The sequence below is a fragment of the Aplysia californica genome, unplaced genomic scaffold (genome assembly GCF_000002075.1).
Source record: "Aplysia californica isolate F4 #8 unplaced genomic scaffold, AplCal3.0 scaffold00203, whole genome shotgun sequence".
Taxonomy (NCBI): domain Eukaryota; kingdom Metazoa; phylum Mollusca; class Gastropoda; order Aplysiida; family Aplysiidae; genus Aplysia; species Aplysia californica.
The window spans coordinates 431,183-454,617 of NW_004797473.1; the positions used below are offsets into that span (position 1 = coordinate 431,183).

At 37.3% G+C, this 23,435-nt stretch overlaps 1 protein-coding gene across 1 annotated transcript in view; it reads right to left on the bottom strand.

Moving 5' to 3' along the window:
* Positions 1–6,783: 6,783 nt before the first annotated feature.
* The window catches only part of LOC101863026 (fibrinogen C domain-containing protein 1-B-like), a 22,961-nt gene continuing 6,309 nt past the window's right edge, over positions 6,784–23,435 (bottom strand). Inside the window, exons 2-6 of the mRNA XM_005099143.1 lie at positions 13,043–13,750; positions 11,127–11,276; positions 10,210–10,326; positions 8,697–8,816; positions 6,784–7,155 (exon numbers count right to left, since the gene is read on the bottom strand). Coding sequence (XP_005099200.1) covers positions 6,784–7,155; positions 8,697–8,816; positions 10,210–10,326; positions 11,127–11,276; positions 13,043–13,750 — 1,467 coding nt within the window. The remainder of the gene's footprint in view (positions 7,156–8,696; positions 8,817–10,209; positions 10,327–11,126; positions 11,277–13,042; positions 13,751–23,435) is intronic.

Below are 23,435 nucleotides of genomic sequence, written 5' to 3' on the forward strand. Positions count from 1 at the left end.
AGAAGAAGAAGAAGAAGAAGAAGAAGAAGAAGAAGAAGAAGAAGAAGAAGAAGGAAAAAGAGAAGGAGAAGGAGAAGAAGAAGAAGAAGCCCGGATAAAAGAGTTTTACAAAGAAAGAAGAAAAGGTAAAAAAGAAAAAAAAGAAAGACCATGCTTCACTGACAGACCCGCTCCTGCTGGACATCCTGCCTTTGTCACCGCTGTCGAGACTTTAGAACGCTCTTGATTTTCAAGAGTTTCTGCAAGTGCGGATATACTCAATGAAATCATTTTTTTCTGATACGGAATCGAACCCGGGTCTTTCACGTGCAATGCAAAACACCTTGGTAATCAATACATCACATGCACACGGGATCGGACTTGAATCGGACTTTAAGTTTAAAGTTTTCGTATTATCGACTTTGTTACTAGTCATCTACCTCAGCTAATAGAAGTGGATCTTCTTATGTTTTGTTTCAGCGATGCCACTATGTAGAGGCAGGGCCGGTAACTTCTGGGAGAAAGTTCAAGTTGATATCATGATATTCTTGGGAAGAGAAAAAAGTCAACAAACTAAAAAAACACATACACAACCCCCCCCCAAAAAAAACAACAACAACAACACAATAACAACACAACAACAACCAAACAAACAAAAAAACAACAACAACAACTCACTTCACAACCTACACAGATTTTACCTTAAAAATTCGACCCATTGGTCATTGTACTTCAGGGTTTAAGAGTGTAATTCTTATCGCTTTAATGTCTTAAATAACGTATGAGTATGATTGCACTGTTTCAAGTTTTGAGGTAACTTTTTCACTCTTCTTGTGTTATTTTCTTGAAATAAAAGGTATTTTCTCATCATTACAAATTGCATTCTTTTATTTTTACATTGCTCTATTGTGATGTGGGTGATTGGTACGGTGCAGTGGTAGATACTGAAAAACATTTAGATTGCATTGACCTGTCTGCGATCGTAAACAGGTAATAACAAGTGTTTTTCTAGCGGTTTTTTTCTTTTTTTTTGGGGGGGGGGGGGGTTCTCAAAATTGCGAGTCTGTAGGGTATTGGGATTTTAGTGCATTGATATTTCAGAGGCTGTTTTTTAAAATTCCTTTATAAATTGGCCTCTGTGTGGACAATAGCCGTAGTTGCAACCTGCAAGAGGATTTTTCAATTTTATTTATGAAATACATTTCTTTTTACCACATTCTAAATGTCCCAGAAGGTGTGATTCTGTATAAAATTTGGTGTTTTAGCAAGTCATATATTAACACCCGAAAGATCTCGTTTATTACAAATAACAACAACAACTCATTTAATAGGTTGGAACGACATATTACACTTATTTTAGTTTGTGAAAATATGAACTGTGTACCTTTATAAATAACAAAATTACGATCTGAATATCTGAAAAATGCAATAAACCTCCAAAGTCATTTATAATGCCATTAAATGACGGCCAAGTCTAGGCATAACGGTTTTGAAAACTGTATTCCATTTTCCCCTTTAATGTCCATTTTCAAAATCACAGCTCAATGATATGGTTTGTCAATGACACAAATGCTAACGATAATTTCCACTGTGTCCGTTGCTATCAAGTCAAGCATGTGACCCGTCTGACGAGTTTGACAGAGTTGAGCACCTGTAAGTCTGCTTGTGGCCAGTACATTTTTGTGTCAGTTTAAAATTTGATTTCATTGGTGTTAAAGTAGATGTTGAAATCACCAAGCAGGGCTACCTGTTTTTCTGTACAATGTAGTGTCTAACGAATCCTGTGTATCGCCAAAAAATTCATGTCCTATACACGTCTTGTTTTTTCATGTATAAGGGATACGGTAATAATACAGACACGTGAAGGTAACCGTAGTAAGAAAAGCTCATGTTTTGAGATAGAAATGAGGAAAGCGTTGACTCTAAATGGATAACATGTCACCGTTATCAAAGTTCAGACTGTGTACGGTCAGACAAGTATGACTCAAACCATCCAAGAAGAGTCTCAGTTTGGCCAAAGCTTTAGTCTAACCTCCTGATCAAGATTGAATGATCTGTGGTGTCAAACACAGCACTGAGGTCGAGTCAGGGAGGAACATACACTTTATCGTCGTCGGGTTCACACAGAATGACTTTGTGGACTTTTTAAAAGTGCTGTCTCCGTGTTGTGAAATATTCTGTAGGAAGGCAGACACTACTCTAAAAAAATATGTGATTAATTACTTTAAAGCGTGCCTTTAACTGAGACTGGTCAACCGTTTCTAGGTTTCTAGAAAGAAAAAAACAACAACTGTAAAATTGAATTGACCGTCAGTTCTGTTACTGATCCGGGAATAACGACTGTATCTTTGGGAGATGTGTTACAACTGCCTGCTTACAGCAAGAGGACACTAAACGAATGACGGCTGCTTGTGACTACCTAAGGACGCTGAGCGGCCATGTCGAAGAGGGAAAGAACTGAAGTCAGCACTTGTGTACACGTTTTCACAGAGTGTGAAGCATTGTCCTCACAGTGAGCACTTTATTCAGTTTTATTTAACAGTTTTGGGTTTTATATATATTTTTTTCTTTTTTCTTTTGTTACTGTTGCTGTTAATTGTTTAAGTTACGCACACGCATACACAATACCGCATGTATTGTAGGATTGTGGGAAACATAACTGCACTTAGGCGTTTGCTACAAATAAATGATAGACAGCGATACAATTATTATCATGTGGTAAGGATTGTTTGTATTTCCGGTGTGGCGTTGGGATGGGGGGGCTAGCGCGGGGTTGAGAGGGCGTTGGAGGGGGGATAAATGGTGACTAGGGTGGATTGTAAGAAGGACTCTTTTATTATTATAAGAGGGATTGTTTTTCCTATGTCATGTTGACCACACTCTTCTTGTACTTATGCAGGAAGGTGATCCCCTTAGTCAGTTATTGGCGTCCTGTTCTCAGATCTTTGTAGGCACCTCTGTCACTGATCAGCTGTTTATGTTCGTGTATCATCATCTGACAGTAGACCTCACATGATTTCTATATTTTTTTTTATGGGTGTTTCTGTCTTAGGTGTAATTAATGCTTTGTATTCTTAAATTATGATCCCAAATCTCGATGAAAACATGGCCACTGACATATTATCTTCCCAGAACATGCCTTGTGATCTGGGCTGTGTGGTCAGGCTTCACGGATCAAACTGCCCCTCTGACCCTGTGAGATGTTGTCGGAACGCTCTGTCACACTCCCTCACTATGATATACACAATATCATTATAGAAGATTTGCTCTCCATTGTCCGTAAGATGTCAATATGTAAACAGTGTGTGGTTATTGTGTTTAAGTGTAAAGTAAGTGCATGGGTGAAAGAGTGTAACGCCCCTTATAACACTATTAGTTTCTAAGAGGCGAAACTTCCCAATTTAACGTTCAACTCCGATAGGACTGAATCAAATACATGTAGGTGGACAGCTTTAAAAACTAAAAAAAAAATAAAATAATAACCCATGTTCAAAGCACCCTCTCTGGGATTCGAAAATTGGTTATCCGCTATGAAGTCCAGCCTGATAGATTAGACAAAAACTTTAATATTGCTTGATGCAATTTTAATGAAAGTTGTTTTTGTTTATTTTTAACTTCTAATCCCAGCAAGAAAAAGAATTAGCCTCAATTCATATTGTTAATGTTAATACGCTGGTTCCGAATTTGATATTTTTATAACGATATAATGTATCATTCAATAACTTTATAAACAAAATGAATTGTTATCTTCAGAGTCGCTGTTTCCCGGTCCTCCGAAGGACTATGATTGTGATGACATTGTTTCCTCCTTATCTGAGGCTTGCAAGAGAGGTTTTTAATTTGTACAAAATGTCCCCTTAGTCCTTCTCACATTGAATTCAATATGAACCTTGTTTATTAAATGAGTCTCTTATTGTGGAAAACTTTTTCTACAAAGAAAATCCTGAAGTTGTTTTTTAGCCCTCTAGAATGATAGGCAAAAGGAACAAACGTATATTTAGCCACTATGCAGCTCCTTCTTTCCTATCAAACATCTATTGTCCTTCTTTCGCCTCTTTGTATGTTTCTCTATAGTAACACATCTGATCTTCGGCTCTTATAATAATGTGACGTTTGACTGTTTGAAGTGCCGTAAAACTCTAACTAAAACTTGATTTTCTAAATCTGAGAGGGGCAAGTTCATCGAAAATACTCCTCGTTATGGTGCTCGCTTTCTCTCTCTTTTTTAAAAATCTTGTACATGTATAAACCTTCTTCCGGTTAGGACGTTGTGTTCATCTCAACCAGCTCATGTTAGACTTTACAGACAAGGCTAAAGCAGCCCACCTACTAAATAAATGATCTAATTTGTGTTATTAGGGAGGTTAACGATCTCCAATTGTTTTATAAAAGCAAAATAAAGCCTAAAGCCCTGTTGTGTCCATTAACCCCCCCCCACCAAACTATTACGTTAAACTGTAGGCCTATTTCAAGAAATGACTGCTAGCGTTTTAAGTCATCATAGAATGTGCGGTAGTCCAGTGGCAACACAAACTTAAGTTGTTTTTGTTGTTTCCGTTTAAATGAGACTTAATGGCAATGTGGCATTAATCAGTAAGATGTGCTCAGAAAATAGAGATAACCCATGCTGTTCGGAGAATAAAAAGCTCGTTGTGTATAAAGAAATCATGTTTAAATTGGAGGACGTTGTTGTGTATTTTGTATGATGGCGACGTTAAACTATACACTTCGTCTGGGTGTGGCGTAAGGAGCCCTCACACGTACTAACCACCTTCAAATTAAATGTGTGGCTTTCCAAAGTTTCGATCCCGTTTTATTCGACGTTGTTTCTTGGTAGGTTTCCCTACCGTTGTTTTCCCCTTCTACTATATTAGATTTCAGATAAGACGTTTTGCCTGAGTATCTTTAAGAGTATCGAGTTTTGTGGGCAAGCAGGTTTATATGTACGTACATCAGAGTGCACTACTGGTTCGGATACTATAATACACAATTATGAATGTATAACATAACGGTGGAATAACTTGGAGTATGGGCTGAGAACAAACCTAAAACGTAGAGAAAGTGTGCGTATAGCTTGTCCAACTCAAATACATCTTTTTTTTTAGACAACTTAAGACTGCATACGTCCTTTTTTATCAAACAGTTGCCAGTAGTCATGTATCGATTTGTCTAAACTAACAGTAAGCGAATGATTCTGGAACAGGTATTACGTTTTTTTCCTTTTCTTTGTGTCAAAAAAGAATGATTTATTAGTGACTTATAGTGTGACTCGTATCATGTCTTCACACTTCGTATCTAAAATATACAAGATGAAGCTGATTATTTTCTCTATCTGTATTATGGCTCACTGCTTGAGCATAGTTTTTCGTTTACATCATTATCATGTATTTAGAAGGTAGTTTGGCTTGTTTGAACCAAAGAAACTAAAATAAAACTTTGATGAAAAATATTTGAGTACTGTACAGTAGTTTATTTTTAACCTCTGATGGACACATAGAAACAGTCTACTTGTGTTAAGGAAACGTACATTTTTTTCATATACCTTTAACGATGAAAATCGTATTCCTCGAAAGGCAAAACAGGATTGTATATCTAAAAACTTAATGGCTCAAAGTAAATAAAATTTAACGTTGTTCACAAAACAAATCTGAGATATTTTCGAGTTGGACAAGCTATAGACAAAAGAACAAAAGGAAAAATAAAGAACACGCATTGTACAATAAGCTCGTCTTTATTATATACTCTTTGATTATCTCTTTTGGCATACATGCAAAGCTCAGAAGATAGAAATAAATCTTACAAACATAAACCAGTACATGCCTGAATAAGTACACAGACATCAAGTTGCAGTATCACTGCAAAAATGCGACAACACTTAATCATATAATGCAAGGTCTTTAAAGCACACATAGGAGCAATCAATGTAGAGTTTCAAACTTAATTATAAAACTAAAGTTAGAATTTTCTTGGCTGCTTTTTTTTTTTGTTGGAACAATCTTTTTTCTGACATAGGACCAACTTAATAATGACTTTTACAATATAGAGCATTTTTAAAATCTAATTTTTGCTTGAAATTGGTACACAATCCCACTTTCTCACCACAATAAGCATTTGTATATGAATAAATAAGTTCGGCCTACTTTCTAACCAAACAACATAATTGTGCCTCGAATGTTCAAGAAGTTTCGTTGTATCTTGAACGTTGAGAAAACTTTAATATCATCCCACTGACATTATGAAGTAACAACAATAATTTTGTACACATTTTTAATGGCCATTTTCGATTATTATGTGAAAAATGCCTAAATTACGAAGTACACTTCCTTTTTAGTACAATTTTGTTTAACATTACTGTCAAAAAGAAGTTAATACCTTAAATATCTCAACAAAAATCATGAAAGACTCAAAAACTATGAATCAACTCAAATCTTTTGAAAAAAAAATTCACCCTCTCAATTCAATGAAACAGGTGTTCGAGTATTTGTGCAATGTGCAAATATGGATTATCTGTGCACGTGTTCAAATAGTGTGTGTATGTGTTGCAATGTGCAATAGAGAAATTTCTGGTCAAAAAGATACTGTAAAGTACAATTAATGCTGTTTTAAAACCATTATCAGTTGTTATGTTTTCCCTTGTCTATCAATAAATCTCATAACGTGAGACAACAGAACAACTGAGCTTTCAAATCTCTGAGATTGTGAAGGTTTTCTATTGCTGTGTTTCTTTACACATCAAACAGAAAGAGTCGCAAACATCTACACACATCATTTATAGACGGAGGATTTAGTGGTATGAAGCTGTCACTAAACAAATGGTCGAATCTTCATTTCGCTGAAGGAGACAGAACCATGGGTTACGCTACGCCATCTCAAGCCTTTTGAGCCTACTGTACTGCCCCACAATCCGTTAAGGTTCACTCGATGGCACTTCCTGTACCACCAAGCCCCGTGGTTGGCGTTGGCACAGTTCATGCCACTCCATGAGTCGTTGTCACGGTCCTTGGATGAGAACTGCTCTCCATTGTGATAAGCCATACTGTCCTCAGTTACATTACCCGAAAATCCGGAAAATTGAATTTTGTAATTTTCTGTTTCACCAGAGAGCGAAAAGTTGTCGTAGCTGGCGTAGTAGTTTTTCCCCTGGAATCTCAAATCGAACCTTAGTTCGTATCTCCCCTGGAGATGAGAACATGAGGACAATTATAACAACCTGCAGATACACATCGTTTTAGCACAAGTAAAATCCTGGGGCAATGTCTCATTTGTACATGAACTTAACTTTGACAAGGCTATAACACGCTCAAGTCTGTGTCAGGTTTAAATATTGGTTCTCCCAAAGATTTCCCCTCTGCTGGGTGTCCTGGAGGGGGACCACTTTTTCTGGTTTAGGTCTGTCCTAAAATGTGTCAATAGGACAGTAAAGTAAAGTTGTTCCCGCATCCGATCCGGACATTGGGGATTGCCTTGTTAGTGAGACAACCTCCTGGACCTTCGGCTATTGTGGTAGGGTGGCCAGTTCCTTTCCACGCCGCCTTTACTTCCCCAAATCGAAGTCAGGTACCCATTACTGCTGGGTAGGCAGGAGGGGGCGAAAAAAGTCCGTGTCCTAACCGATGCTCGAACCAGTACTTCTGCTTCGGGACGAGTGCACTAACCGCTTTGCCACTGCACCCTCATAATAGGACAGTATAATTACAAATAATACATGAGGAATACAAAACATCGATAAGAAATCTCGTGTCAAAATAAGGAAATGGATTATATTTATATAAGAATACGGAATATTAAACAGCCGGCAATCTATGAGCGATGGAAGTATGAGGTGGACCTAAATTGTGGCAACAATGAATACTTACCCTGTCCCGGAAAATAAGAAATGACATAGGTACGCGTTAAACGAGAACAGAGGCAGCAGCTGAACAATAACAACAAAAACACTAACGACAACAACAGCAACAACAAAAGGAGCAACAGCTAACGAACAACATCATTAAGAACGAAGTCCCGAAAGAACATAACCAGTGACAATGGCATTAAATATATCACATTAAAAATATCACCATAAACAGTGACATTAAAAGTATCACCATTAACAATGACATTAAAAATATAAATAATAACAATGGCATAACAATAACAATGATATAAAAGATACCACCTATAACAATGACATAAAAAAACATCAACAACAACAATGACATTAAAATATCACAATGACATTTTAAAAACATCACCAACAACAATGAAATTGAAAGACACCACCTAAAAGAATTGCTCCTGCTTCCCCCGCCAAAACATAAAACATTTGGCGTTTATCCCTACCGTGACTACAACCATAAAAACCTTCTCTACCCACATCACCACGTCTACAACTACAAAATATGGATTTAATACCCGTTCAGAATACAGTCTGGTAATTTAGAGGAAGAAGTTCCGTTGTTACGTCTATATCCGAAATAACAAGCAAAATCGGGTGGAGACGAAAACTTTGAAAAAGAAACCAGCAAAATAGGATGGTGAAGAAAAGTTCGGAAACGTATACTTGGACAATTTAATACTATTACCATTTTAAGAAGAATGAAAACATTGAGTCTTTCCGAAAGTAACCTAACATCACGAGGAGCAATAACAACAACACGTACATCGACATAGACAACAAAGTGCCCGTGCCGTCACCTGTTTGGACAGTCCACTGTATTTAGTTCTAAACAACTTGCCTGACTTGTTAGCTGGTGGATTTTCTCTAGTCCGAGCCAGAAATTGCCAGAGAGGTCACCAAATCCATACTTATAGTCCGCCCAACCACGGAAAAAATCAACTTCCGCCGAAGCGCGTCTCTGTAGACATAGCAGAACATTCCGTCAGTTTCTAAGGTCTAATATCACGAAGCGTACGAAGTTACCTTGTTTGAATAACGATGTTAAGCTTTTGACTCCTAAAACAAAAATAGTTAATATAACGTTACCCGTAATATCTCATGACAGCACTGTGAGCTGACCTGAAAGTAGGGTTGGGTCGCAAAATTAGCGTCTGCGAGTGACGAACTACTCGTTGGCACTACCCGCAAACGAGCGGACGGGTAACGAACCGTCCGTTTGTGAAGAGTAGTTCGCTACTCGCTACTCGCTACACATCGCGCAGAGACAACAGTTCGTTTAGCGAGCCAGCGGACGGGCGGACTGAGAGACTCCATGCATTCGAGCGGGCGGACGGACGGACGGGAACGACTCCTTCCATTCTCACATTGTAGCTAGGCGTTCCTGGCGGAAATCTCCCCCCTCCCCCCCCGGCCTTTGAGATAATTGGAACGTACACAGTGTGCCCCGCGCACGAGGTGAAAGGTTACACACATAGTACTACGTCACCAACCTCTCTCACTCCCTGTGGCACCGCTAGTGGTTTAAAACATCAGGCCTAATTAACAAACAATAGACGACGGGTCTAATCTCGCGTCGAGTATCTCGTCTGCTAGAGTTCGTCCGTTCGCCCGCCCGCCCAGTGAATAAAATTGTGGAGCGGACCCAAAAAACGAACTGACTTGAGGCTTGAGGTCCGCGGTCCTCTCGCTGAGAGAGTCAAATTGTGGAGCGGACCCAAAAAAACGAACTTGAGGTTCGCAGTTCGCTCTCATGGCCGTCCGTTACCTGTTCGCTCTGACTGAGTCCGCGAGTAACTAACCCGTCCGTCCGCTCGCCCCAACTCTAGCTGACAGACGTATTTGAAAACTGTTGTACCTTGGAATTTTTCCCTTTACACTTTCTATGCTTTGTTTATTGAGTAGCAAAAACTATAACCATAAGTGTACTTATGTTTTTATATTACTATACTGCACAGAGATTTAGTTTCCCAACTTGGGGAGTCACTGAGTAGTAAAACAATGGTGTTATCACTTGTATTGTATCAGCTTGTATTCCACCAAAATAAAGGTAATCTCACCCGTAATTGTAACAACCAGAGAAACGTAAAATTATGATGACCATAACTGTATTGTGCAAGCTTGCATTACAATATCTTACCTGTATTATATCAATGTATTTTGCAGTAAAATGTCATTAGTTTGACCGGCACTAAAACATAGTGTATTGTTACTACAATAAGATAAAGTTGATTTATCTGTAGTGAATCAGGATGTATTACTATACGATAATGTTCATCTGCCCTGTATTATATCAGTCTGAATTACTGTAAAATAATGTTGATCGCACCTGTACTGCTGGAGTCTGTACTCACCTGTATCACGATCCAGCCTCCTTGGTCCGTCACCATGTCACAGACTACAAGTTGACCACTAAAGAGACGGACCACCGGCCGAGGACCCAAACCCTTAGCACTGGCGCACGACTGGGGCTGAAGAGTAATAAAGAGAGAGGGAGTTTTGTGGACGGCTATTGGAAATGACTACGTGAATAGGTTCAACAGCTACATGGTAGTGAAATACTCCGAGAGAATTTAGGACATATAGAAGCAATGGAAGTCAACTAGGCAGTTAGTTTCTAAATTTATCCATTTATCTGTTAATCAGACATTTTACCACCAAGCCATTAAGCCAATTTAACACATTCTACAGCATCCAGTTTATCGCATTATCCATCAATCACTTTATCGCGCACTCCGCCAATCAAGGATCCAGTACACACTATTGCTTCACTTCCATATGAATTTAACCACTTCTGGGAGAAAATTTACCCATCAGTATTGGAGCTGAATTGACAGCAGAATTAGACAAAAAATTCAGACCACAGAGATGAGATGTTTCCGCAGACTCCTTGACATCTCGTACAAAGACCACGTTTCAAATGCTGAGGAACGAACGAGAATCACCAACGCTGTGGGGTAGCATGAAGATCTATTGACCACGGTGAAGAGACGAAAATCAAAATGGTATGGGCATGTCACAAGATCCACAGGATTTGCCAAAACAATCCTACAAGGAGCCGTACAAGGAAGGTGAAAGAGAAGAAGGCAGAGAAGAAGATGGGAGGACAACATTACAGAGTGGACAGGAAAGACGATGGGTGGCCATCGGAGGAAAGCAGAGGACAAAGATAGAAGTCGAGAGCTAGTTTTCAGATTCAGTGGTGCCCCCACGGTTGCCCCAACCAAGGGATAGAAGAAGATTGGAGCTCAAAACAAAGAAAAGTTCTTACCCGTAACTGACTTTTGACAACGCTCAACTTGCGCTCAAAACTGGCTTCGAGATCCTCCATGATGGAAGTCGCGTTAACCAGGAGGTCTTGGCTCTGTTGAAGACCCTCTTTCCTGTTCCTGTCCAAGGCAGCGGCCACGTTCTCCAAAATCTGGCGTTTGTGGGATAGCAGTTGGTGAGGACATTCTCTTTTGTATAGTTCCACTGTGTGGCTCAGGGTCTGCAAAGTGACGACATAATAATAATAATAATAATAATAATAATAATAATAATAATAATAATAATAATAATAATAATAATAATAATAATAATAATAATAATTATACACATGTAATAGTAATACATATAATAATAATAATAATAATAATAATAATAATAATAATAATAATAATAATAATAATAATAATAATAATAATAATAATAATAATAATCATAATCATAATAATAATTTATAAAAAAAATAGTCATGATAATAGAAATAATGATAATACAAAAATATTACTCATAATAATAATACGAGTTTTTAAATTACTGGATTGTTCTACACGTCTAACAGAATGTCAATATAATAAATATACTAGCTGGGCCCCCTTCCGATGAAAGGAATAGTCGGTCCATTAACATCAATTGAAAGTCATTGGCCAACTATTTTTACACTCTACTGGAATGGAGCTATACATTTTGAGGGAAAAGTGACACATGTGTTTTCAATTTGCCAAATATATAGATCTAATAGAAAATGTAGAGATTGATTTTCTATTCCGCTTTCGTGGTTGCGCACTCCAGAATTTTTAAGGTGTGCAAACAGTGCACACGGCCAGTGAACGGAAACATCACTTGTTTACAATGGCGTCTTAGAAGACGGACCTTCCCAAGATTAAAACTCTTTGTGGACGAAACTAAGCTTTTTGGAAAAATCGGGGAAAGCAGTTTGCGTGGATTTTTTAAAGCTAGGTCCATGTCATATGGATTCTGTGAACACCTGCAAAGTTACAAAGGTGTGCACAAAGCCTCCCAAGCCCACTTTTGTATAATGTAGATAAACACGCGGAGACAGACGCTTGTTGTATAGTCCACACACCCATACACGATCTTTATTATTAAAAAAAGTATGTTTCATCATAATACAGTAAACTATGCTTTACTAAAATGTGTTTGATTAAACAAACAGCACAGTTTCTCTTTCTGGAAGGTCATAAAATGAACGTCATGGACTGACCAACATTCTTGCCAAACATATCTCCAACAGAGCAGAATTGGAATGATTTGAACCATAAAGTGCGAGGAAAAGACTTTCGGCGAATCGGCAGCAATTTGACGTACGCTGACGCCAAAGATGAACACAATTCTCAACAAGACATTTGAAATATTATAAGATCTATTTGCAGATATGTCTTGATCTGCATGCATGCTACTGATAATGAGAGATTTTTTAGTACGTTTTGATTTTGGACTGAGCCGCTTATTTTTCTAAAGGAGTACTTCAAAAGATTGAAGACCATTAATCAAAATTAGTTAAAATATTATGTTCTCGAAAAGGTTCATACGGCAAGGAAAATGAATCAACTTCATTGAACACTCCTTTTAATTTATCTTTATTTGATACACATTTGAATAGTCTATGCAAACAAAGGGTAATATTTTTTAATGGAGTTCAGTATTCAATACTTTCATTCTTCTGCATGTCTCTTGCCCCCCCCCCTTCCCCCCTCCTGGCTCTCATTAAAATATCCTGTTAAAGAATAACATAAGCCGCTGAATATTAATAAATACATGAATAAATAAGCATAATAGAACAAGATAAAGAAAAAAAAAGAAAGTAGATTATTTTGAAAACTCCAAATCTCTCTGTTCTAGGTGCTATATGTAAATGGTTACATGTCAGTTCTTCTTCAATATTTGGAATGAGATACTCACCTCTATCTGGCTTTCCAGCTTGCTCTCAAAACTCGCTTCAAGCGCCTTCAGAGTTGCCGTCATGTTCTGGAGAACGTCTTGTTTTTCCTTAATACTATTTTTTTGGTTCTCCTCTAAGGCTGCTGCTACGTATTTCTGGATATCGTGTTTTTGTTGCATACACTGTCTCTTGTTCTCTTCTACCATTTCACTCAGGATCTGAACAGTGACGTCACTCTTACGAGTGATGGAAGTCGGTGGGCTTTTCTGCCACCCGACACTGCCGTGGGAATTCAAAATAGTGACGTCACAACGGTACACACCGATTGTATCGTTAGTTGCCAGTGGCCAAGAAAGCCGCATATAGCTGTTAGCCCCGGAGACAATGCTGCCCGTAGCAGTCACATCTTTAGCTGTTAGTCTGACGTCCACATCATCGTCGCGAAGTTCAGCAACACTGGACCATCCGCTCAAATGTTTTTTCTGGATTCTCATCAACAGGATTTCCGAAATGTCAGGCTGCTGATAGGGGTTGTAGCAGTTCAGAGAAACTTGTGCTGTCTTACCGATTTCGATTTCTTCTGACGTAACATTGAGACGCCATGCTTTTGAACACATTATCAGGGCTGCTACCAGAATAATGTTGGTAAATATCCAGGTGGCGTCCATGTTACTTGTACTGCTGGTTATTCTGTTCACAAAGATCTTCACGTACTTTTTCCGGGAAGTCTACAGGAAATATTGAGACAAAACATTTAACCAGGAAAACATAAATTAGAGTTTAGAATTAACAAGCCATTTAACTTTAATTCCATTTTCTTAATCTCTGGTAGAGATTGCATGTGATCCAGAAATATTTATTATATTTAATAAAAATTGTACGTCTAATTGTTAAAAGAATGAGACCGTTATCTCTTTCTCCTGGGAAAAAAAGTTCTTAAAAAGGGCTTAAAACAATTTAACAGCAAGAGGACGATAAATTTAACAAAGCAAGAAAGATATATAATGACGATACAATGGAATTTTTAAAAAGAAACCGGTTTGTGCTTAAGGCATTGAAGGATATATTATTCTTTAGCCTTTTTTCGAAAGACAAACTTTCTGGACTTCAAACAGACACATTTCTTGCCTTGGTTTGAACATCTAAAGTGCAAACTGCATTTATCAATTCAAAAATTGTGAGGACAAATAATTCATTTTTACAAGTGTCCATATAGACTATTGCCTCCCTTTCCATGTACAACTGTTTGTAATACTACTACTAGTAAGTGGTTACAGCTGTTTTAACGTTTTAAAACTGTATGAGCGGACAAAAATGGAATAGGCCAGACTATTGATCAAACGAGTATAACTGTAAAATGTTATCATTGTGACCTATTCCATAGTTTAGCTGAAGTCATTTTTGGGAACTTACAAATGTTACACTAAACACCTGAACGACACACTTTAAACATTTTCGGTTTGTCAGGAATTAATTTAGAATTTTGCCCTAGTGGAGGCCAAACTCTACTATATAGATTTTGAACCACTCAGGTATCTTTAACGTGCACATCTTGCATGCGGGACCTTCGAGATTGTTTGCCCTTATCCGAGAAGGTTAGGTGTTAGATCTTAACTACCCTAAGATCAGGGGTTGCGGCTAAAAGACATCAGTAAGAAGGAGATGAAGGGTAGCAGTAGAAAGGATGCAGAAAGAGTCAGGAGGTGGAAAAAAGGGGTCAGGGCAGAAAGAGGAGACGTTAGTGTTAGAACATGGTTAGAGAGCAGGAGAACAGGTGAAAGGAGAACATTTCGAGAAGAGAATGTTCTGTGGTTGTCGGGTTTCGAACCCGGGAGCTATTGAATGAGATGCAAACACTGTAAACTCTAGACTACGAGAGCACCATCTGAAATGCAGAAGAAGAAGAAGAAGAAGAAGAAGAAGAAGAAGAAGAAGAAGAAGAAGAAGAAGAAGAAGAAGAAGAAGAAGAAGAAGAAGAAGAAGAAGAAGAAGAAGAAGAAGAAGAAGAAGAAGAAGAAGAAGAAGAAGAAGAAGAAAAAGAAGAAGAAGAAGAAGAAGAAGAAGAAGAAGAAGAAGAAGAAGAAGAAGAAGAAGAAGAAGAAGAAGAAGAAGAAGAAGAAGAAGAAGAAGAAGAAGAGGAAAAAGGAGGTGAAGAAAAAGAAGAATGAACATTGTTAATGATAATACTAGTATTAGTAATAATAAGACTACTACTACTACTACTGCCGCCACACCACTAATAATAATAATAATAATTTTAAAAAAATTAATAATAATAATAATAATAATAATAATAATAATAATAATAATAATAATAATAATAATAACAATAATAACAATAATTATAATAATAAAATAATAATAAAAATTACAAATAAATAATAATAATAATGATGATGATGATTTGGATGATGATGATGATTTGGATGATGATGATGATGATGATGATGATGATGATGATGATGATGATGATGATGATGATGATGATGATGATGATGATGACGATGATGATAATGATGATGATGATAATGATGATGAGGATGATAATGAGGCATTACTTGAGGTCAAGAAACCTTGTATTATCTAAAATTATATTAAAATTGTAAAAATAAGGCCCCCTAAAAAGGCAAATAATAAAAAAAGAAATTAATGATTCCCATCACCATTGGAGGAAGTAAAAAACTCAAAGGCAGAAAGTGTGTTCACCTGGCAGACAGGTCAGTTCCAAGGGCGGTAATACCAGGACCTTACATAGGGTTAACAATGTACATGTATTATAATACACACATTATTCTTTGGGTTTGATAACATTCTTTGTGTTAAATTTAGAGGATCACGACTTGCTTCCAAACATCTTTGTCATAGGGCTTCAGACTAACTTAAAAAAGCATCTAAGTTTGTAGTCTCTATTGAGCGTTTGTAGAGTTTACAAAAGTTTTTAAATTTCTTTTTCCATACATGGTGATTATTTAACTCTTCAAATGAAATCAAAATATGAAATATTTAGTGCTATACGTTTTTTACGGTTTGAATATCATAGCATTTGTAATTTGTATAAAAGCAAATTGGTTTGTATTTTGTTTTGCCATGTATTTCGACTAATGAATAACCTGCATACACTCAGCTGTATTGTTTTTTCAGGTGTAGGAAGCAAATTAGTTATTTCACAGGGAAGTCTACAGTAAGCTCGTTGATTATTGTGTCAGAACATGGAGGAAGAAGTCTGGTGCAGTTACAATTTGTCCTCTCTCACAACTCCTTCTTCAGAAGTAGCAGAGTATATCAACAACCTCTCACTGTATTGGAACTAAAGCTTTGTTAAAAACTTACAGCTTGCCTTTGAATATTTATATGGAGATTATAACGTACCTCTAAATACTCAAATCTAAAAAATTTGTTGATGATTTTTTACTCAACTTTTATGTTTCACTGAAGTCTCATTTGTAAAAGGTGCATACTTTATGCAATGAGGACAGTGACCCTAAACACAGGGAAAACTACCTACTTATCTTAACATTAGTTTTTCAGAGCCAACAAAATAAACTTTCCTACTTTGGAAGTCGGCGCCACCTCCCAATCTGTGTTAGAGGGAACATGGCTTGTTCACCTAAGTCACCAAAAGTGCTTAAAGACAATTCCTGAGATTGATATTTAAACAACAAAGATACACGTACTTGTTCAATACATTAAGGACTTGCTTTCTGGTCTTTAACAATGTTTGAAGACGCACTGCTTTGGGGTGATTAAAAATGAAATGTAACCTCGTTATTTATACACATTTTTTCCTTTTTCTGTTCTGAATGGTATAAAGGCAAACAGGAATATAGATACATGTACAATGCCATAATCAGATGTGTTTCTGATCTGCTTCTGACGGATCAAAATGTAACGTAACATCGCCTCTGGTCTGTTGCTGATCGGACATAAGTGCCTGCTACGTTCTTAAAGAGTTAAAAAAGAATGTGCTTACTTACCCTACAGTCGCTGCTTCTGTATATATGAGCTACTCAGTTGTCGTCCATTTAAACAGGATAGGCTAGCGTCAACAACAAAGAATGGTAAGACACTTTTCCAAACTAACAAAAACAAAAAACAAAAACAAAATCAGTTGCAATAGAACTTTTCACGTTAGCACTCTTGTTTGGAGATTTAGATGGGTCCTTGGGAGATTTTGGGGGAGGGATGGAAAATGGGGGAATTAATGTTGGAAGATAACACGCACAGAAAACATAAATTAGGTTTACAGAAAATTAGGATAAAACGCGCCACGTCAAGAGGATATTTTGCGGGAAGCAGGATACGGACCCTTATCATGTTTGTAAAATTCTGAGACACCGTTTTTCTGAAAATTAGTTTTTTTTTTAAAAGAAGCAACTCTCCGGGTTTACAGGGTGAGATGAAAAGTATTGTAAAGTCAACAAGTTTTCATAACGCCAAGGTCGTGGGAAAACTAGAAAATAAGGGTTGCATCATTTTGTGTTGCAGAACGCAGTTTGAGAATCTGCGCAGTAACAAAGAAAAACATAATGTGTACTGGCAGCTTTCTGCTGACGAGTGCTCTTTGTCCAAGGTTGAGTTTAGAAAATAATTATGTATTGCGTCAGTTTGTGCTGTGGAACGTCGTTTGAGAATCTGCGAGGTTAAAGAGAAAAACAAAATGTTTACTTGCATCCTTCTGCTGACGGGGCTTTTTTGTCTTAGGTTGAGATTAAGAATTGTAACTTTAAATCCGTTTTTGTTTGTACTAGATTAAGTCTTTTTTGCGAGGCTGTTTGTTGACGTTTGTGTTTTATTACAGTTTGTGTTGCGTCAGTGTGTATGTGCATGTGTAACTGTGAGTATGTGTGTTTTTATATGTGTCTGTTAGTGTGAGTGTGTATGTCTACGTGTCTACGTGTGTATGTGTGCGTGAAACACAAACACACACACACATACACGCACACATACACACACGCACAGAGAGAGAGAGAGAGAGAGAGAGAGAGAGAGAGAGAGAGAGAGAAGAGAGAGAGAGAGAGAGAGAGAGGGGGGAGAGGGAGAAAGAGAGAAAGTGTATGAAATAGATTGGGGAGAAGCGGGGTACATTTAGAGTGAGGAGAGAAAAAAAAGAGGAGAGAAGGAAAGAGAGAGAGACAGACATTTATATATATATATATATATATATATATATATATATATATATATATATATATATATATATATATATATATATATATATGTGTATATATATATATATAAATATATATGTGTATATATATATATAGAGAGAGAGAGAAGGAGAGAGAGAGAGAGAGAGAGAGAGAGAGAGAGAGAGAGAGAAAGAGAGAGAGAGAGAGAGGGAGAGAGAGAGAGGGAGAGACTTGCATCTTTTCGCCTGGATTGACGGAAAGAAGGAAGAGGCACGTTTGTTGATACTCGAAAAGAAATACAGTTGTAAAAGTCAATGCTTTGTGCCCCAATTGGTTTCATCCTCTGTGTGATTGAGTTTGTAATTCTTTAATACTTGGGCAGAGTCTTAAGCGGGAACGTAACGAATTTGTATTATAAAGTACTTTTTTTTTCAAATGACTGCATTTAATGTGATTCTTAACGTGTCTTTCAAGTGTTCTGATCAATTAAAGTTGAAATAAATTAAGTGATGCTGAATTACAGTGTTACCATTGTAAGACATTACAGTATGTTCAGTCAGTTACCGAGGAATAAATAGCCCTGTTCTATTTTTTCAGTAATCACAAAGGATCTTAAAACGGCAACGTAACGAAGTAGGCCTACTTTAAAATCCGACAAACATGCTTTCAAGAAACTGGTGTTGCTCTTGTGAATATTTTCACAACCCTATGAGCTGAATGTTAGATTTGTGTTTCTGAAACATTGCCTTGCCCTTCACACTCTCAGGCTCTCTTGCATTTTCTCTCTGTTTTTGCCCCTGTTTAAACAAACTAAAAACAACAAAACAATTTACCCCCTCTCAAAAGCACAATTTTGTGTACTTTTTTTAAAGGTATCATAATGAGTGGCTGGAAACACTATCATTAATTGGAAAGTAAAAGGGATAGACTATTCCTCTGTTGTGATGGAAAGCGAAAAATTGTTCTTTATAAATGTTTATGCACCTTGCGAAATAAGGGAAAAAATAGCATTCATAGACGAGCTTAGTACTCAAATAAAGCAATATTTGGCTGATGGAGGCAACGGAAATATAATATGCATGGGGGATTTTAACATAGCTGATGGGGTGTTAGACATACTTTCGGGAGCGGCGCATAGGAGGGATATATGTCAATATTTTCAAAACTTTATACACACTATAAGTCTGACATGGAGATCCCTTCATCCATTTGAAAAAGCCTGTACGTGGAGCAGAGGTAGCCCAATGATTGCCAGACAACTTGACTATATTTTTGCTGGTGAGTCTCTTGTCTCTTCTATAAAAGAGTCCGTTATAAAGGGAATAGGTTTTAGGGATCACCGAATGGTAGTGACTTTGTTTGAGTTTTCAAATTTCAAGTTTGGGAAAGGGCAATATCAATTAAATACTGAACTCCTTAAAGACCCTGCTTATTGTAAAATGATTATAAAACGTATACATTCTACTAAAGATGAATACAAAAATGTAGACCCCAATTTACGATGGGAAATGATCAAATGTGATGCAGCAGAAATTTCCCATCAAAACAGTCGTTTCAAAGCAAGAGAAAATTCACACAAATATAAGCTACTGAAATCACGTCTGAACTTCTGAGCAGAAAAATTGACAGTTGATCCTAATAATAAATTAAAGTCCAAAAGTGAATTGGAAATTGATGAGTTAAAGAAAGCGCGGGGGGGGGGGGGGAGGAGGAGGGGGGGGGGGGGCTCAGTTAAGAGCGGGTTTAAAATGGGTAGAGGAGGGCGAAAAATGTTCAATATGTTCAAAATACTTTCTATCTCAGGAGAAATGTAGGTTCAACGTTAATACCATTAAAAACATCCAAAACGCCCCTGGAGAGCGCGTCCACAAGGAAACGGATATTGTAGAAGAAATCGGCAAGCACTACGAAAACGTTTACAATAAAGTTGACAGTCGTAATAAATCGTTTGATTTTGTTTCAGAACGTATGGATGCAATTACTGACAACATACATCTTCCCAGTTTATCAGATAGTGAAGAGGTGTTTTGTGATGCCCTAGTACTGGAGGATGAGGCAGCAACAGCCCTTAAATCAATGAAGCATGGCTCGGCTCCGGGATGCGACGGTCTGCCAGTTGAGTTTTATCAAGTCTTAGTATTCTAGGAGCATATTATTATGGACTCTCTCATGGAAAGTTATAACTACAGCTTCCAGATCAACAAGCTGTCTCCATCAGAAAGAGTAAGAGTAATTTCTTTACTGCATAAAGGTAAAGGTCTCTCCTCACATTGCCTCAATAACTGGAGACCAATTTCCCTGACAAATACAGATTACAAAATTTTAGCTTAAGTTTTACCCATACGTCTTAACTCTGTTATAGATTAGCTCATTGGTGAACAACAAACGGGATTTGTGAAAAGAAGACATATATCCATAATTCACAGAGAGATTAATGATATTTTATACAGACACAAAACCACAGATGCGCCAGAAATCATTCTTACGGTAGATTTTAAACAGGCATTTGATTCTATAAACACCCACTGTATCCTCAAAAAGCCAAGATGTATTTGGTTTGGCCCAAACTTTCGAAAGTGGATTGAAATATTAAGTACAGAAAGAATCTCGTGTGTAAAAAACGGAGGTTATGTCTCCAGGACATTTCCAATGAGTAACGGTGTTCGACAAGGCTGTATATCACCACAACTATTTATTCTTGCTGTTGAAATTTTAGCTCAAAAAGTAATCCAGAACAATACCATAAGTGGTATCAACATCTATCCGGGTTTGGAGTCTATCTAAATTAGTCAGTATGCAGATGACACAGCCTTCTTCCTGAGGAATGCCAATGATTTGAGAAGAGCCTTATCCGTTCTAAATGAATTTTCGGTTATTTCAGATCTGCATTTAAATTTGAATAAATCTTATGCCCTGTGTACAAACGGCCAACCCTTTACTATAGACGAATTTCCGATACAGTTTGTTCCAACCATTACAATTCTTGGAGTATATTTTAGCAGTATAAAATCGGCGGAAGAGCTAGAAGAAAACTGGAAGCCCAGGATCAATTCCCGTCCTCAGAATTTTTGGGAAATGGGCAAGAAAAGATCTATCAATTCTAGGGAAAATGCACTAAATTAAAACTTTTGGAATAACGCAGTTTCTTTTTGTAATGCAAAGCATATCGTTACCAGAAGATGTCCTTAGCCAAGTGAGCAGAATGTTTTTTTTAGATTTCTGTGGAAAAAACGTTTTAACAATAAAGGGGCTTTTGAAAAAGTTAAACGCAAGGTTATGTGTAACGAGCTTGAAAATGGAGGTCTGAAAATGATTAATATGACTAACTTTCAAGATTCCATTCTCTTGAGCTTGGCGGAGGCACTTCTTGCTCCAAAAGAGTAACGATGGAAAAGTCTGGCAATCGCTGTACTCAAAGATGTTGGTGGGTTGCAGGTTTTTAGAAGCAAGGTAAAAGCGAATAAATTTAAAGGGCTCGACGCTATATCTAGTAAGTTTTGGAGAAGAGTGGTAATTAAATGGTTAGAACACTCTAATAAAGACACAGACTATGTCCTCTCGTTAAACGACTCTATTTTTAATAACGAATATATAATCTATAAAAATCAAACCCTCTTTTTACCATCTTGTATACAAAGGGGCATTTTAGGAATAAAGGATATAACCCAGGATGGACGGTTACAGTCTTTAGAAGAGTTTAGAGAAAAATATGGAAGTAATCCGTGATGTGTTTTAGACTACAATATTATATTAAATGCGATGAGGAATGTGTATTTTAATGATGAAAAGGATGACCATTCCTATTTCAGAGACGCAATTGTAGGTACTATAGGGAGAAAAATGTTTTCTTTTAGCATTGAGTAAAATTGAGCCACCACTGTGCATAGGTATTTGGAAAAGAAAATATGGCGTTGATATTAATGAAAAACATTGGCAAATAGTCCATCACGCTAGGGAAACACGTTTGAGAACATTAAATTGGAAAGTACTACATAATATTTATCCTACGAACATACTACTCTTTAAAATGAAATTAAAGGAATCCCAAAATGCGCATATTGCAATGAGCCTGATTTTATAGAACATTTTTTTTATTGTAAGAAGGTCCAGCCACTTTGGAGAGAAATTGAAAAAGATTTACAGGTCCACCTAGGTACATCAATTATAATTAATGAGAAAATAGTTTTACTTTGGGCAGTGAAGGGAATCGATGTAGGTCACCGGGAATGGGGGTTAACAAATGCAGCTATTGCAATCGGAGGATTAATTGTATCTAAATATAAGTATGGGAAAGCAAGATATATGATAGAAATTTATGAGAGTGAATATAGTCTCAGACAATTGTGGGCTAAGAGCTAAAGGCTAGGCTTCCAGACTCCATCTCATGCCACTTTTGTTTCGTCCCCGCATGAGAGCGAGCTTAAGTGGAAGACTGTTATACTTAGCTATGTGTGTGTGTGTGTGTGTGTGTGTGTGTGTGTGTGTGTGTGTGTGTGTGTGTGCAAGTGTGTGTGCAAGTGTGTGAGTGTGTGTTTATGTGTGTGTATGTGTGGTTGCGTGTGGGCGTGTGTGTGTTTAAGTAATTTAATTATGCAATTTGTGCTTCTGAATATCTCTTTGCCTTCATTATACTCTTAGTCTGACTTAATGGTGCCATTCGCGGTCGCATGTCATCACATGGGGATATAATAGGGAAGTAATAACATTTCCTGCATTTAATACTAACTAGTTTGTCTTTCCATTTCATTAATAGTGGCCTATAAATGTTCTATCTCTTTGGAGACGGGGACTTTTTATGCCCGTGGTGTCTGGGTTGTCGCTGGACGCAACTTCGCTTCCGGTCCTCCAGTACTGCGTGTTGCTTTTTGTGTGCATTAATGTATTGATATACTTGTGGTGAATTTGCTCATTACTCTTTAGGAAAAGGCAATCCTGTAATTTTCTGGTCGTCTAGGCATGGTTTTTCAGGCTTTTTACATGCTCCGACGACCGCAGAAGTGACTCGGGACCGGTTGCGAACGACGATAGCGATAACTTGTAAGCACACAAGTTAGTCTGCTTTGACTATGAAAGTTAATTTTTACATAGATAATGGACCACATTCCTTTCACTGTTTTGAAAAGATGATAGCATAGACGTAGGTAACAAACACATTAACAATGTAATCACTTAGAAGCGGCCCACATGTGATTTTTCGGCTTACTTTTATTAAAATAATGCTAGGGATGAAGATGACGAATTATTTCCAAATTTTTGGTCACTCTATGCGAGGAGTTCGGAATGA